Genomic DNA, 14,337 nt, shown 5'->3' on the forward strand with positions numbered 1-14,337 from the left:
CATGGGGCCTCGTTAGAAAATCTTTCAAACTAAACAAACTACAAGCCAGGTTCAGCCCACACACAAAAACACTCATCCAAGATCTGCATCCAGTATGAAACATAGAGCCCTGTGACCTTCATCGGTTATTGTCTCCCCTACATCTATTGCCATGCAGCATGCTGCAGTGTTTTCAGTTTTGCCAATGTAGCAGCAAGCGGTGCTCCGGAGCACTGAAGGCTGGCATCTCCTGCCGTGTTTGGAGAACAGTCCATGTGTAACCGTGTGCCCCCGTGACATAATCGCCTCAAGCCTTGAAGGCTCTGTCAGCAAGTTGTCCCAAACCCAAAAGATCAGGCCTCGGAGTGGGGGGGCAAAGCATTATGGGACAAAGCAATACACAGACGAAAAGAAATTTTGTAACAGCATCTCTCTCTCTGTGTGTATGTGTATGTGTTTTTGTGTGTGTTTGTGAAGCAGCCCTCCTGCCTGTGAAGCATTTCCTCTCAGCCTGAGGGAGAAAAAAGGAAACGGCCATTCCAGCAGCTCTCTCTAGGGGAGCTCAATTGTTCACAATCTTGCTGTTCTGCTTAGTTACTTTCTGCTCTCAAACACCCGAAATGTAGGGCTACTGAAGCTGCTGTAATAAATATGTTAGATTCCTTCTCACTCATAAGGTGTATGGTTGCAGTATGTTTGAACTAATTGGTTCTAAGGGGCCACCTGAAGTCAGGCGTGCCATAAGACTATAGTGCATATTAAAGTCACCAATGCAGTATGGTTTCTTTTTATTTATACCTTATTCCCCACAGCATGCGTTTTAATAACTTTGTTGACATCATACTTTTTACCAAGTGCCATCATTTGGTAACACATTTCAATTCGTCCAGTATTTTGATTTTTGACCAAATGACATTCCCATCAACCTTGATTGTGTTCAGTGAAACTCAGTTTTGGCATGATGAACTAACAAGGTGAACACGATACACACTCAGACTGTTTAAAAGTATGGACTTAGCCACCCACTGGATTATGAACTCCCATTTTGAAGTTTTACTATTTTTGCCATGGCTATCTTGGCTTTTTGGAGCCAGAAGTGTCCAGGTTTGGGTGTGAGGGTGGAGCTGGGGAGAAGCAAGGGTGGTTGACTGACTTTAATTAGCTGTGGTAATACCTAGCAATCAGCCTGTTAAGCCTTAATATTTAAATAGGTGAGTTATGTAAAAGTTCATACTCAGCACAGTTAAAATTAGCTATAAAGACCAAAACCGTTTTCTGTACCAGGTTGTACACATGTTTATTCTGCTGTTAGGTTTGGCATTTTAACATGGCAGTCTATGAGAGTGACTCACTCTTGGAGCCAGTCTCAAGTGGCCATTCAAGGATCTGCAGCTTTTTGCACCTCCACGTTAGCTTTTTTATGCAGGAGGTTGCCACTTGGATACAGGTTATACCTGCTTAACATCAACATTTAGCATTGCTGTTGTGAACATGTTAGCATTGTGATGTTAGCATTCAGCTTAAAGCCCCGTTATGCAAAACTGCTAGCTGTCATATTCTCAGTTTTGCTAATTCAAACCAACAAAACCTTCAGCAGCACATAGAAGAAATGTATGGTAGAGATAAAGCGAGAAAAAAAAACAGACATACATTTTTGGATTTAGCAACTTTGTTCAACTTAATGATGTTCAATTTGATCATATTCTTAATGGATAAAACATTGGTATTAAATGAATACTTTAATGAACTACAAGTTCATTTTCAATGCTAAAGTGCAGTCAGGCTTCAAAGAAACTTGCACAGCAAAATCTCAGCTTAGCATGAACCAAATCAAATGTTGTTGCACTTTAGAGGCACTTTGAAAGAATTTGATTAAGCTTATATTTATAGAGATTGAATTGGCTGCTTTTAGAGCTATGGGAACTGATATTGTGATATTAGTTAATAAAAGCTTGACACAAGTTACATGTTTCCCTTGTCATTCAGCATGTATTAAAGTTACATGATTTAAGTGATATTATTTTGAGATGAGACTGGGCAATAAATGAATATTATATCAATATAATAATGTGAGACACTAGATTTTGGATAGCTTAATATCATAAGTGTTGCCTTTTCTATGCTTTAAAAGCTAAATTACAATAAAATTATGTAATTTTCTGAACCTATTGGACTGTTAAAGCTTTTCTATTATCTAAGTAATATTAGATTTACTTACAATCACCCAGCCCTTTCATTGAGTCATTTTGCTGTGGTATCTAAATGAAATGAACAGTGAACGTGTACTTGTGTCATATCCAAACACATTTTTCTTAGAGAACATATTGCCAATGCTTAGTTGAGGTGAAAAACTGTGATGGTTCAAGATAGCTATTTGATAACAGACATAATACTACTTTTTTTTTAAAGGTAACAGTCAGATGGTGTACAATATGTTACTGTTAGTAAAAATTTGTTAAATCACACGCATCATTAACCTTATATGAACTTAAATGTCAGTCTAATGTGGCTTTGATCAGGAAACTATTGGATTTTGTATATCTCCAAACACAACTATTGGCAGGCGGCTTCTTTTTTTTTTTTTTTCTTACTTTTTTGGATGTTGCGAAAGGACTGTGGGTCCTCATTAGTGAGTGCTGATCTGAGTTCTTCCAAAATCCTTCATCTACGTTTTATGAGTCTGACATTCTGGAGGCTGTTCCTCTTTGAAAACACATCTCCTTAAGAACCAAAAATTAATGATGATTCTCCAAACAGAGCTGGGGAGACGAGGCTAATGAGCTTAATAATGATGGAACACCACATAAGGACACACACTCCCCCTCTCACACATAACAGCCAACCACATCTGTAAAAAGCTTGCCCAAATTAGGAGCCTGGGTGATCTTGGGTGCAATGAAACATGACTTTCAGAGTTTTAACAGCCGTAATCATTAGACTACTGATCTCTGCACACAGTATCACCCGTTTGGAAATTATGGAGTTTTGCCTTTACCATCAGTAATTTGTTTGTTTGTTTTATTAAAAAATAAAAAATAAACCAGTGAGTAAACATATCCTCGTGCGGGGAAATCCCACTTCATTTAGAATTTCAGTGCATGTGTTTACAATAAAAAAAATACCAAGTGAGCTGTGATCATAAGAAGAATAACACATTTAATTGACCACTTCTCCTCCCACACAGACCACTCAATAAGGTCAGAGCACAGGGTCAACGACCTGTATGGCTTTAGGGATTTAATGTCCAAAGCCTGAAGGATCCTTACAAAAATTGATGGATAACAGCATTTTCTTTGGGGAAAAATCAAGAGCAGAGTTCTATCACTTTTAACCAATTTTGACTTAAAATTCTTAGTTAGATGGAAATTTGATTAATATTCCAGAGCAAGGATCAATTTGTTTTGTTTGGTGGACACTATTGCAAAATAACAGTAGGCCAAGGGCCATTTAATAAACAAACAACAATACTTATCTGCATATATATTAAATGAATTGCCTGTTTTTAATTTTTCAACTTTCGCTGTCCTCAGTCATCTCTCAGAAGAGGCCGTCACAGCTGCCTCAATTAGTCCGATCTGGTCTTTTTCAAGACCAGGCTTTGTGGTGCTGTTAAACTGTATTGTATTATCATCATCACCTTATTCTAACCTTCACTTACATCTCTTTTGTAAAAGAGAGCTGAGTATTGCAGAGATATAGTAAAGGAGAAGTTTGTCAATATTTTGGTCACTCCTTTTATATCCAAAAGGATAGCAAAATGACAAGAGGCGTCTATCACTCTGTCCGTGTAAACTGCAATTGATAATCATCTTTTTTTTTTTTAAGTTTTCATACTTTATAGTTTACATAATTCTTAGTGAAAAAAATGTCTTAAGAAGCCAGAATGACATAAGACATCCCAAAAATTGATTGATATGTCTTGCATATTTAGAGATAGTGTTGCCTGTTTTGTGGAGTGTCTTTTATTGCTGATTGCCCAGCGGTCTAATTATTAATGATAATCTGATAATGAAAATTCATATATAATGCACCAGCCAATCCCTACTGTTGATACTTTCCTAGTTACTTCAAATATAATCTTCTCTTATAAAATGTATTCGTAGCCGAATGATGTTATTCGACATCAGTAAGCAGTGCACCTGCAGAGGAATAGTATACGACCCTTTTCTGGGGTGAAGTTCAGGAGAGACATGTCGACAGGTTTCATAGCAGAGTTTCATCAGGACAACAGCTGGCCACCGTTGGAATTCTGCACCTTGTTGCACCAACCAGCTTCTTCGCCTGGATTAGGGCTTTGCTGTCCATCTGTCGGGCGTCGGCTTACATTTAAGCCCTGCCATTTCACAGGCCCGGCTCCAGCCAGCAATCCCACCAGGCAGCTTAGCTTCTCAATGACACAAGGGTAACCTTTCTCTCGAAATTCAGCTCGGCGACATTATATCAGTGTGAAAGTGATCTTACTTGTGGAGCTAAAGGTCAGACGCTCCTGGTTAAGATGGATTTAGCCAAAGTGTGGCTGTCAATATGCATTCACTGTGTTATAATATCTGCTACTTACTGCAAAGAATTGAACCAATAAGAATCTTGCTAATCAGTTTAATTTATAATCTTGGCAGCTGTTTTTTTTTCCCAGCATACATACATACAAAAATCATAGTAATGGTATACTAAAACAGGTATACTGCCCCATATGATTTAGGTACATCTGTTTAAGGAGGAGATTTAAAATAATGGCATCTGCTTGCTGCAAATTGTTAACCTCAGATAAACTACCAAAGTCATGCAAATATTAACAGTAAATAAAATTCCACAGCTGGGTTAGTCCATTCAGGATTAGCCTGCCAGCTGACTAAGCACTTTGCAGGAGAATGGGCTTTAAAGGCTTTTAACACTTTGTGCTCCAGATAACGTCAGCATCATCTCAGGGATTTCCCAGAAGCTTACAGGTATTTAACAGTGGTATTAACAAAGCTCAGGAGTGATGTCTTGTGACAGGTAAACTAAAGCTTTGGGCGATGCTTAAATCGTAACAATACCCCTCCCCACTTATGTTTGATTGTGCTTATTGTGGAGAACTTAATGATGACAGACAGCCTCATTGAGACGCGTGGAGCGAGATTTAGTGGCGTGATAGCACGTTGTGTGTTAAAGCTACGTGAGGACAGGGAGCAATTAAAACAGCTTACTACAAGCGGGTGCTTAAAACCTGTTGACTGTGGAGCTGCAAACTTTAAATACAGCGAGCTGAAAAGAGCTTCATCCCTCTGAAAGAAAAATGACCCAAGACTCACAATTATATGGAAATAGTTGCTTGATCTTTTGATTCAGTTTGTGCTTATTGTAGCATGGTTGCCTGTATATTCAAAGAAGCAAGGATATTTTCAGCACCTTAAATAAAGTGCAGAAAATAAAGGCTCTTTCCTCATAAAGAACTATTTCATCACAAGAGAGGATTGAAATTAGATTTTCATTTGAAACAGAAAAATATGTGGAGAAAAATCAAAGTAAAATAAGGTTGAATGAAATCCTCATGTGGCCAATGCTTCTTGACATGACAGCTCAACACTTAATTAAACTTTAAATAAACTTGACTTAAAGGGTAATTTCATTATTTTTCAGCTTGGAGCCTTTTTTCCCATGTTTTTGTGTCTAAGTGAGTAATTTAGGAAGCAGGTTTTGAAAATGGACCAAAATTGAGCTTTATTGGCACAGCTTTCAGCGGCAAAACAGGGTGTGATGCAACCAATTGGGGCATTTGTGCACTGTCAATGCATGTCCGCCAAAGTGCCTGTTTTAGCCACTGACAGAAGACATTATGGAAGACATCTCTACAGAGATAGACCCTTTATTAAAGAGTAGGATCCTTTTTGTTTACACATAGAAACAGCCCCAAAATCACCACCACCTAACCTACCAGACTCCATTTAAATACATGGTAATTTGAGTGTGTAATAAAGCAAGCATGTTTTTACATTTAGGTGGATGAATTTGGGGTTTATTACAACCAAACCAGAGTTGGTGATAATTGAAACAGTGAAAGACAAACTAGGTTTTGTGAGTTCTATTTTGTTTCTGTTGGCTTTGAACGAAGCGTGTTTTATGCTGTTAAATCTACTGTTTATTTAAATGAAGTCTGGTGGGTTTGGGGATAGCAATTTTGGAGCTGTTTCTGCTTGAACAAAAACAAGCAAAAAGGTCTATCTCTATATTTAGACCTACATAATGTAGTCAGACTGTCATATAATAATCTGATTCTGTCAATGGCTAAAGCAAGCACTTTCAGTGGATGTAAATTGACAGTGCACAGTTTCCCTCTAATGTTAGATTGCAGCCTGTAATCTGCTGCCAGCTGCAGAGCTTTCACTCATTACTGAAGTGAATTATGTTATTTTCATGAATCAAGTAGACACAAAAACATGGGAAAATAGGATTCCAGGTTGAAAAATAACAAAATGACCCTTTAATAACAGCAGCTTGGAAAAGACAATGGTAAATACATGGTTAACTATGATTGTTCATCCACTGATAGCTACTCTGGTATAACAGCCGCGTACTGTAGGAGCACCATCCACCTTCTGATATGAGGAAACGTCTTCACGATCCCAGTGGATTCTGTCATAAAGGCATTAATCTCACTATTCATTGATCTAGTTATCACTGGTCTTGGACTGGTGGGCCAACATTTATTCAGCACCGCTGTCTCACTTACCCTCAACCACATTCTTTTCTTTAAAAAGCACACCCCTCTTACTTCACCTCAATTGATGTAATTCTCTGGGAGCTCAATTGACTGCTGATAGGAATGAAGAACTGCATTCAGACTATATGCCTGTGACAGAATGATAACACTAGATCATTAAAAAAACAGAGCAGCAAATGTTAACCCGTAAATGGAATTTCCTTATCTTAATATATTACTGTCTTTACCTGTTTTTCTGCGCATTTGCTGCTGAAGCCTTGGGCTATGAAGTTGCTCTGTCTTTAAATAAATAAATAAATTAAGAATAAGAATAACACAGGGGACCACATTTTGAAGAAATTACTTAAATTTTATGCTCCACAGCTCCAGCATCTCAGCTAGGTTTGTATACTGGGTGAGCTGTGGGGTTTTTTTTCTCCATTTTGGAAGGATTGACTGTAAAAGCTTCAGTAACATCTCCTTGTAGTGGATCTTGTAATAGAGTCATGAATTATGATTAAGTAATCAAGTGCAGTGTTATTTTGTGGAGATATTGACCCTGTGTAGCAGAGTGCTAGGACTCATTAAAAAGCCTGACTAGGGTCTATAACCTGCTGAAGTTGCAGACATGGAGATTTACAGACGAGGGATTATGATTTGATCATTTTCTTGATTGGGTTTCAGTGTCAGTGGTAATAGAGTTGGACATAATAGCATCTCATTGACTGATATCCAATATGCGATAGCCACATGATAGAGGGTGACAGATGGAATTGAGCCTACGATAAGGCCACTCCTTCTTCCAAGGTGTCTTAGCATGCCATACAAAGCCCCACACCACTCCATCTCACAGCGCTCAGCACTGACATGATCAATGTGGGTTAAGGAATAAGAATGATTGAGGATGGCTGGAGGCAGAAAGGAGCACAGCATGCTTTGGTGCAGGTCTCTGGTCTTGTGTGCACCATCATCTCTGTCTGTTTTGAAATCTCTCACTTGATTACAGATGGTATCATCAAATCCCCAATTTGAACTGTGACCTCAGAGGGAATAAAATGAAATTGAGTCAAGTAAATCTAACCCATAAACCCCCCTTTTTTGATGAGTCTGATGTCCAGTCGTCCGTCGGTTTAGTGGAAAAAAAGTTATTTGTGGTGACCACAATGGTAGTAACATGTCACCCCATAATTAACTGTCAACCATAATATAACAGATTTTCTCCTACCCGTTACTCTACAGTCTCAATCTGTCACATGTAATATGGCCGTGAAATCTGCTGAAGCACAAACGTGTGCACAATCCTTCTTCACAAACATTGTTTGAAAAAGAAAAAAAAGCACCATGTGACCAGCTAGCAATCGACTTTAAAAGCAAATTTAGAGCAGGAGATAAAACTGCATACCACTGGCAAAAATGTACGTATTGTGACAACAGCCGTCACACATAGACAGGAGTCGCCCAGAGACATGTCTTGATGAGTGTGAACGAGATGTGAAGGATTTTGGTTCTGTGGGGTGTTTTTCCTTGCACATTTCATCATGTCACTGAATAACAATCCAACTACATGTGCTTTAATGTTGGAAATAGCAATTTAAGTGCTGATGAAATTATTGATCAAAATTCTTAATCATTAGTAAGACCATCTGCCTTTTACTACCGAACCACTCATACAACTAATATTTCAGAACTAAACCATACTAAATCATAGTATGGAGAAGTGATGCTCCCACTTTGCTCTATGATGAAAATAATGTCATTGTGGGTTTTTTGTATGTTTGTTTGTTTTTGCGTTCTCAAGCATGCTGAAATAAATTATTAATTGCATTGTTCGTGAAAGGGTAGAGGCATGCAGACAGATGGCATTGATATTAAATACGGTTTGTTTGTTTGTTTGGTTTTTTGCTCTTAAACCCAGTATTTATCTCTTTGTATCCAATTCCCTGGTGGTGCATGCTCTATATTTTATTGTAAAGGATTGCGCAAGCCGGGTGTCAGCCACAGCACATACATCACACTTGCCACCATCCATCTTTGACTGCATCCTCCTGTTACTGGGCCCCCCAACCCCCTGCTGTTTTTTTTTTCAACTCACACAGCAGATCCAGGCTAGAAGTAGGATAAAAACAGTTTATGGTACCAGAACAACCCACAGATGTGCTCAGCATATGTGTCTGTGACAAAGCATAAATTGGATTACCGTCTGAAAAATGCTGTTAATTCCACGTGAAGCTGCACCCCTTCCCTTCATATCAGGCTGACAGCATTGACTGATTGATCATCAAGGTTTGCAAGGAAAATGGTGTGCAGCATATAGCAGTCACAAAGAGTGTGCAGTGCAAGATGTATGTAGATTACTTGAATTATTTGGTCTTTTATTATTCTTTTTTGCTAGGATCAGTGCTTTGTCTTCTATACAGCAAATAGGTCTGATAGAATTCTGTGCATTCACAGCAGCTAACATGTTTTTGAAGCTCTGTGTAGAGAAAGTGAACGATGCAGAATTCAAAACTGTCAGCGCTCTCAATTATGCAAGCACATACCTTATTCCTCGTAACCGCCCACCTCTATTCATCTTGAGTCTGTGGCATTAATATTGCAGCTGGATTCATACTCTGCTCTGTTGGGAATTGTGTCGCACGAGAGTGCCGTCCTTTAACCATCGGGCAGAAAATAGACGCAGTGGTCAAAGGAAAGTGTTTTAATACAAATTCAAACTGCTGTCCGTTCACATTCAACAACTCAGCTACCACCACATATGATGTGAAACAACTGAACTATCTGAATATAGCTCAGTTATATTAAACCATGCCAAACAACCTTCTTTGAATGCTCTCTTTTTGTCCTTGCTTCAGGATTTTGCAAAATGTTAGGTGGTCAAAATCATCAGTTGTTTAAATCCCATTTCCAGGCTAAATGTTTTCCCTCTTCTCTGTGTCTCCCCAGGTAACCGATAAGATGGCGGCCGGGGAAGCGACTGGGCACAGCTACCTGGTGGCTTGCTGGCAGCCCATTCTGATCTTGATGCTGGGCACCGTGCTGTCTGGCTCCACTACAGGCTGTCCATCCCGCTGTGAGTGCAATGTTCAAGAGCGCTCTGTGATGTGCCACCGCAAGAAGCTCATGACAGTTCCCGAGGGCATTCCTGCAGAAACGAAACTGCTGGACCTCAGCAAGAACCGCATCAGAACCATCAACCCAGACGAGTTTGCCACCTTTGCCAACCTTGAACACCTGGAGCTCAGTGAAAACACGATCTCTACTATTGAACCCGGAGCATTCAACAACCTTTACGGCTTGCGGACATTGGGGCTGCGTAGCAACAAGCTTAAGCTGATCCAGCTCGGTGTCTTCACAGGCCTGAGCAATCTCACGCAGCTGGACATAAGTGAGAACAAGATTGTCATCCTGTTGGACTACATGTTCCAGGATTTGTACAACCTTCGGTCTTTAGAGGTGGGTGACAACGACCTGGTTTTCATCTCCCACCGGGCTTTTCATGGCCTAAGTAGCCTTGAGCACCTGAGTCTTGAGAAGTGCAACTTGTCCTCTGTGCCAACAGAGGCTTTTACCCACCTTCACAGTTTGATCACTCTCAGGCTGCGCCACCTTAATATCAATGTCATACGGGATTACTCCTTTAAACGGCTCTATCGTCTCAAAGTGTTGGAAATAGCCAACTGGCCATATCTGGATACGATGACCCCAAATTGCTTGTATGGATTAAATCTCACCTCCCTGACCATTGCAAATGCCAACCTAACCACGATTCCCTATGTAGCCCTGCGGCACTTGGTTTACTTGCGCTTTCTTAATCTTTCATACAATCCTATCCATACCATTGAGGGGAATAAGCTCCATGATCTTCTGCGTCTACAGGAATTTCACCTGGTAGGAGGTAGACTGGCAATGATTGAGCCCTACTCTTTCCGCGGTCTAAACTACCTGAAGATTCTAAACGTGTCTGGAAACTCTCTTAGTACTTTAGAGGAGTCGGCTTTCCATTCAGTTGGCAACCTGGAAACCCTTGCCCTGTATGATAATCCCCTGGCCTGCGACTGCCGACTGTTATGGGTTTTCCGACGACGCTGGAGACTGAACTTCAACAGGCAACAGCCTACCTGTGCCTCCCCTGAGTTTGTCCAAGGCAAAGAATTCAAAGACTTCCCGGATGTTCTGCAGCCCAACTACTTCACGTGCCGCAAGTCGAGGATTAGGGATCGCAAGCCCCAGCAGAAATTTGTTGATGAGGGAGCCATTGTTCATTTTGCTTGCCAAGCTGATGGAGATCCTGCTCCAGTGATTATGTGGCTATCCCCGCAGAAAAAGTTTATCACCACCAAAACAATTGGAAGGCTCTCCGTGTTGCCAGACGGTACCCTCGAGGTTCGCTATGCCCAGATTCAAGACAATGGCACATACGTGTGTATAGCAAGCAATGCAGGCGGAAATGACACCTCTCTTGCTCACCTGCACATTCACAGCTACTCGCCTGACTGGCCCCACCAACCCAACAAGACTTTTGCCTTCATCTCCAACCAGCCCACAGAAACTGGTGCTAACGGTACAAGAGCCAATGCCCCTTTCCCCTTTGATATAAAGACGTTGATCATTGCGACCACAATGGGCTTTATTTCTTTTCTCGGTGTCGTCTTGTTTTGCTTGGTACTGCTCTTCCTTTGGAGCAGAGGTAAAGGCAACACTAAGCACAACATCGAGATCGAGTACGTGCCACGGAAATCGGACGCTGGCATGAGCAGCAGCACAGTGGATGCTCCTCGCAAGTTTAACATGAAAATGATTTAATGGACCTGTGGGATTTATTCAATTTGAACTTGAAAAATAAGACAAAAGGAAAAGAAGACATTTTCTTTCCTCCCGCACAAACCTGTGGATCCTGGTCTGTTAACATAGAGTATTGTTTTTTCCTGACTGAAGCACTAGAGAGGAGGGCAGTTCCTGACTTTCACAAGTGAGAGGGAATGGAAGCACATGCAGTGCTACGGGGCATCGGTGGTTTCTACGAGGCCTGCGGGGGCATTAATTAAGAGTCAGATTTGTCATAAGAAGTTCATATTCCTGTGGATTTATACTGGGAATAATGTCAGAAAAGAAAAACACTTCAAACAGCCAGAAGGCGAGGGGCAGATCAGATTTTGGCCATTGCTGTTTCTTGTCTGTATTTTTATTTTTATTTCCAAGGTTAGATGTCAAGTTATGAATGAGATTTGTATGGGTTGATGAGCACATTTATACAACATTGATGCATTTCATGTACATCATCATTATACTGTGTGCTACATTCAGTATGGTCTTTTTCTTTTCTGCAGTGATGATTGTTCTGTAATACATTAAATGTGTATCTGTGTCACAATACATGATGGGAAAGAAAAAAAAATGCCCCAGCAATTAGCAGAAATACATAACATTGTTTGACACAAATATATCATAAAACTATTGGTGATTTACCATATAAACTTAAATTTGATGCCTTAGTGGCTAATTGGTAGCGACCCTCTTGACCAACAAAGTACAGGCCTAATAAAGGGAAAAAAAAGTTTACACTGATTGTCATGTGACTTAAAAAACAGAATGATACACAAAAAAAAGCTCTGAAAAATACCGTCTCAGTGTAAGGGATGCATCATGCAAGTTTTACTATTCATACCAATTCTCAGTACAACACTGTACAAATGGTAGTGAGGTTTGTAAGAATAATTGCACTTTTAGAAATACAAATACTGATATTTAGCATTGAAAGGCAGCAGCAAATTCTGCTCTTACATGAGGCTCTTTATTGGATTTTAGCATTGAGGAAATGCTCTTACAAAGCCCTTTGAGCCCAGTATCTGATATCAGTATCCCACTTCCCTAATGTTCAGATGTAACCTAACTGTGCACACACATGGATTGAGGGCATGATAAAAAAAAATGTGTGATGTTGCTGATGCGATGCAGCTCTGTGCCAACAATAGATGCAGCATCTAGTTACAGTTTTGCCATCAAATAAAAAGGTTGGTACCTTGATACTAGAAGCCCTTATCCCTGACTTTTTAAATTGGATTTCAAAAACTGTTACGTAACGGTATTACTTTGTGCTCAACATGATTGTGCAGGAATACAAGTAGTGGTGCTCACGTTTTTTGGATACAATGTGCTCCTCAAGCTGTAGAATATTTCTTTCATTGTTTTTCTTGTTTGTTTTATGAATCAATGATTTATTTATGCCGATGCTCCCCTCTCATCAAAGCCATGGAAATATTACCTTCCAGGATCGTTAACAAGTTTGCTATTCCCCAGAAATGTGCAAAGTTTGTCAGGGGAATAAGAACTGCGCATATTATGCTCCCAGTTGGCCCTGCATATAAAATGTGAGTTTACAGCCTTTCCTTTTCAAGTACACACTGTGGACAGCTGGGCTTTGCAAACGTGTGTGAGGATAAAGGCCAAGTTATTTATGATGGATGACATTACAGACAACGACACAGTAATGGGCTGGAAGTATGGACAGAATATGCAGATGGCTCGAGTGACACAGATGGTTTCACCCATGGAGCAATGTGAAGCAGCTTTGGTGTAATCCGTTTTGCATAAAGGAAAAAAAAAATCACTGGATATGGCTCGTGGTTCTCCCTCTTGCTGATTATGAATGCTCTCTTAGTTCAAAGTGTGGCTACTGTACCTAGCCTTTTTTTGGTCCCGAGTGATCCCGGGATCCTGTTATTTCTGTTTCTGTTACTCCTTATTTTTTTATTTTGACCCTGGACTATATTGACCATGTAGTCCAAGCCAACTTTTTACAAAAAAAGAAAAAAAAAAGATAAGAAAAAAGAAATCTATGGAAAATACATTCAAATTGTTCTGTGCAATAAAGGTAATATGCAGATTTTCTTTTTTTTAATTAACAAAATTCCGTTGATGTTGAATTGTTGAGAATATGGTATGTTGTATTAAACAATCTATGGACTTTTTTAAACACATGCTGGTCCTATCTTGATTTTAAACATGTCTTTAGTAAGGAATCCACTGGCTTATAACCAGAAATGACAGCTGAGTATGTTTGGGGTGTGGATAATGTTGGTTTGTACCACTGACAACAATTATTTTCCTAGCTGCAAATATTTATGAACATGAAAAATTATGAAATCAGTCATTTTTTTCAGTAACAGGCCACAGTAAGAAGGCAGAGTTTATGAAAGACAAATATAGTGTAATTACCCTTTAATGCCTAGCCACCCAAGCACAAGCTCAAAGGAATACTTCACTGACAAAATGATCATTTGTATATTAATTAGTCATGACATGTTACCTTGAATTTATGAGGAAAACTTTGTTTTTCTCATGTCTGCAAGGGAAATGGCCAGTGTATTGATTTTATTGAGGAAACCTATATAACAAGAACAAAATCAAGGTGTATGCAGGTCCTTTAAAAGCCTTAAAATGTCTTAAAAATTCAAATGTATGAATTTTAGGCCCTAAAAGTCTTTATATTGTAATAATTCTGAAAAAGCGAAGTCCAAACATTTTATCTCATTTGATTTATTCATCTTTTAAATTTCTCTGTGAAAATGAGGCAGACTGTCATTGTAGGAGTCCACGTTTTTTTAATGTTACAAATTTTCTAAATGATACAAATTTTAAAACTGTCTTGTTTGTTCTTAAATGCTGACAAAATGTGAATT

General features: G+C 39.5%; 1 protein-coding gene across 3 annotated transcripts in view; it reads left to right on the forward strand.

Moving 5' to 3' along the window:
- The window catches only part of lingo1a (leucine rich repeat and Ig domain containing 1a), a 150,457-nt gene extending 136,805 nt beyond the window's left edge, over positions 1–13,652 (forward strand). For all 3 annotated transcript variants that reach the window (XM_088080294.1, XM_042496239.2, XM_088080295.1), the window contains one exon: positions 9,602–13,652. In XM_088080294.1, coding sequence (XP_087936420.1) covers positions 9,614–11,461 — 1,848 coding nt within the window. In that variant the 5' untranslated portion in view covers positions 9,602–9,613 and the 3' untranslated portion in view covers positions 11,462–13,652. The remainder of the gene's footprint in view (positions 1–9,601) is intronic.
- Positions 13,653–14,337: the final 685 nt, after the last annotated feature.

This window comes from Plectropomus leopardus, chromosome 7, assembly GCF_026936395.1.
Source record: "Plectropomus leopardus strain MGB_pleo_1.0 chromosome 7, ASM2693639v1, whole genome shotgun sequence".
NCBI classification, from domain to species: domain Eukaryota; kingdom Metazoa; phylum Chordata; class Actinopteri; order Perciformes; family Serranidae; genus Plectropomus; species Plectropomus leopardus.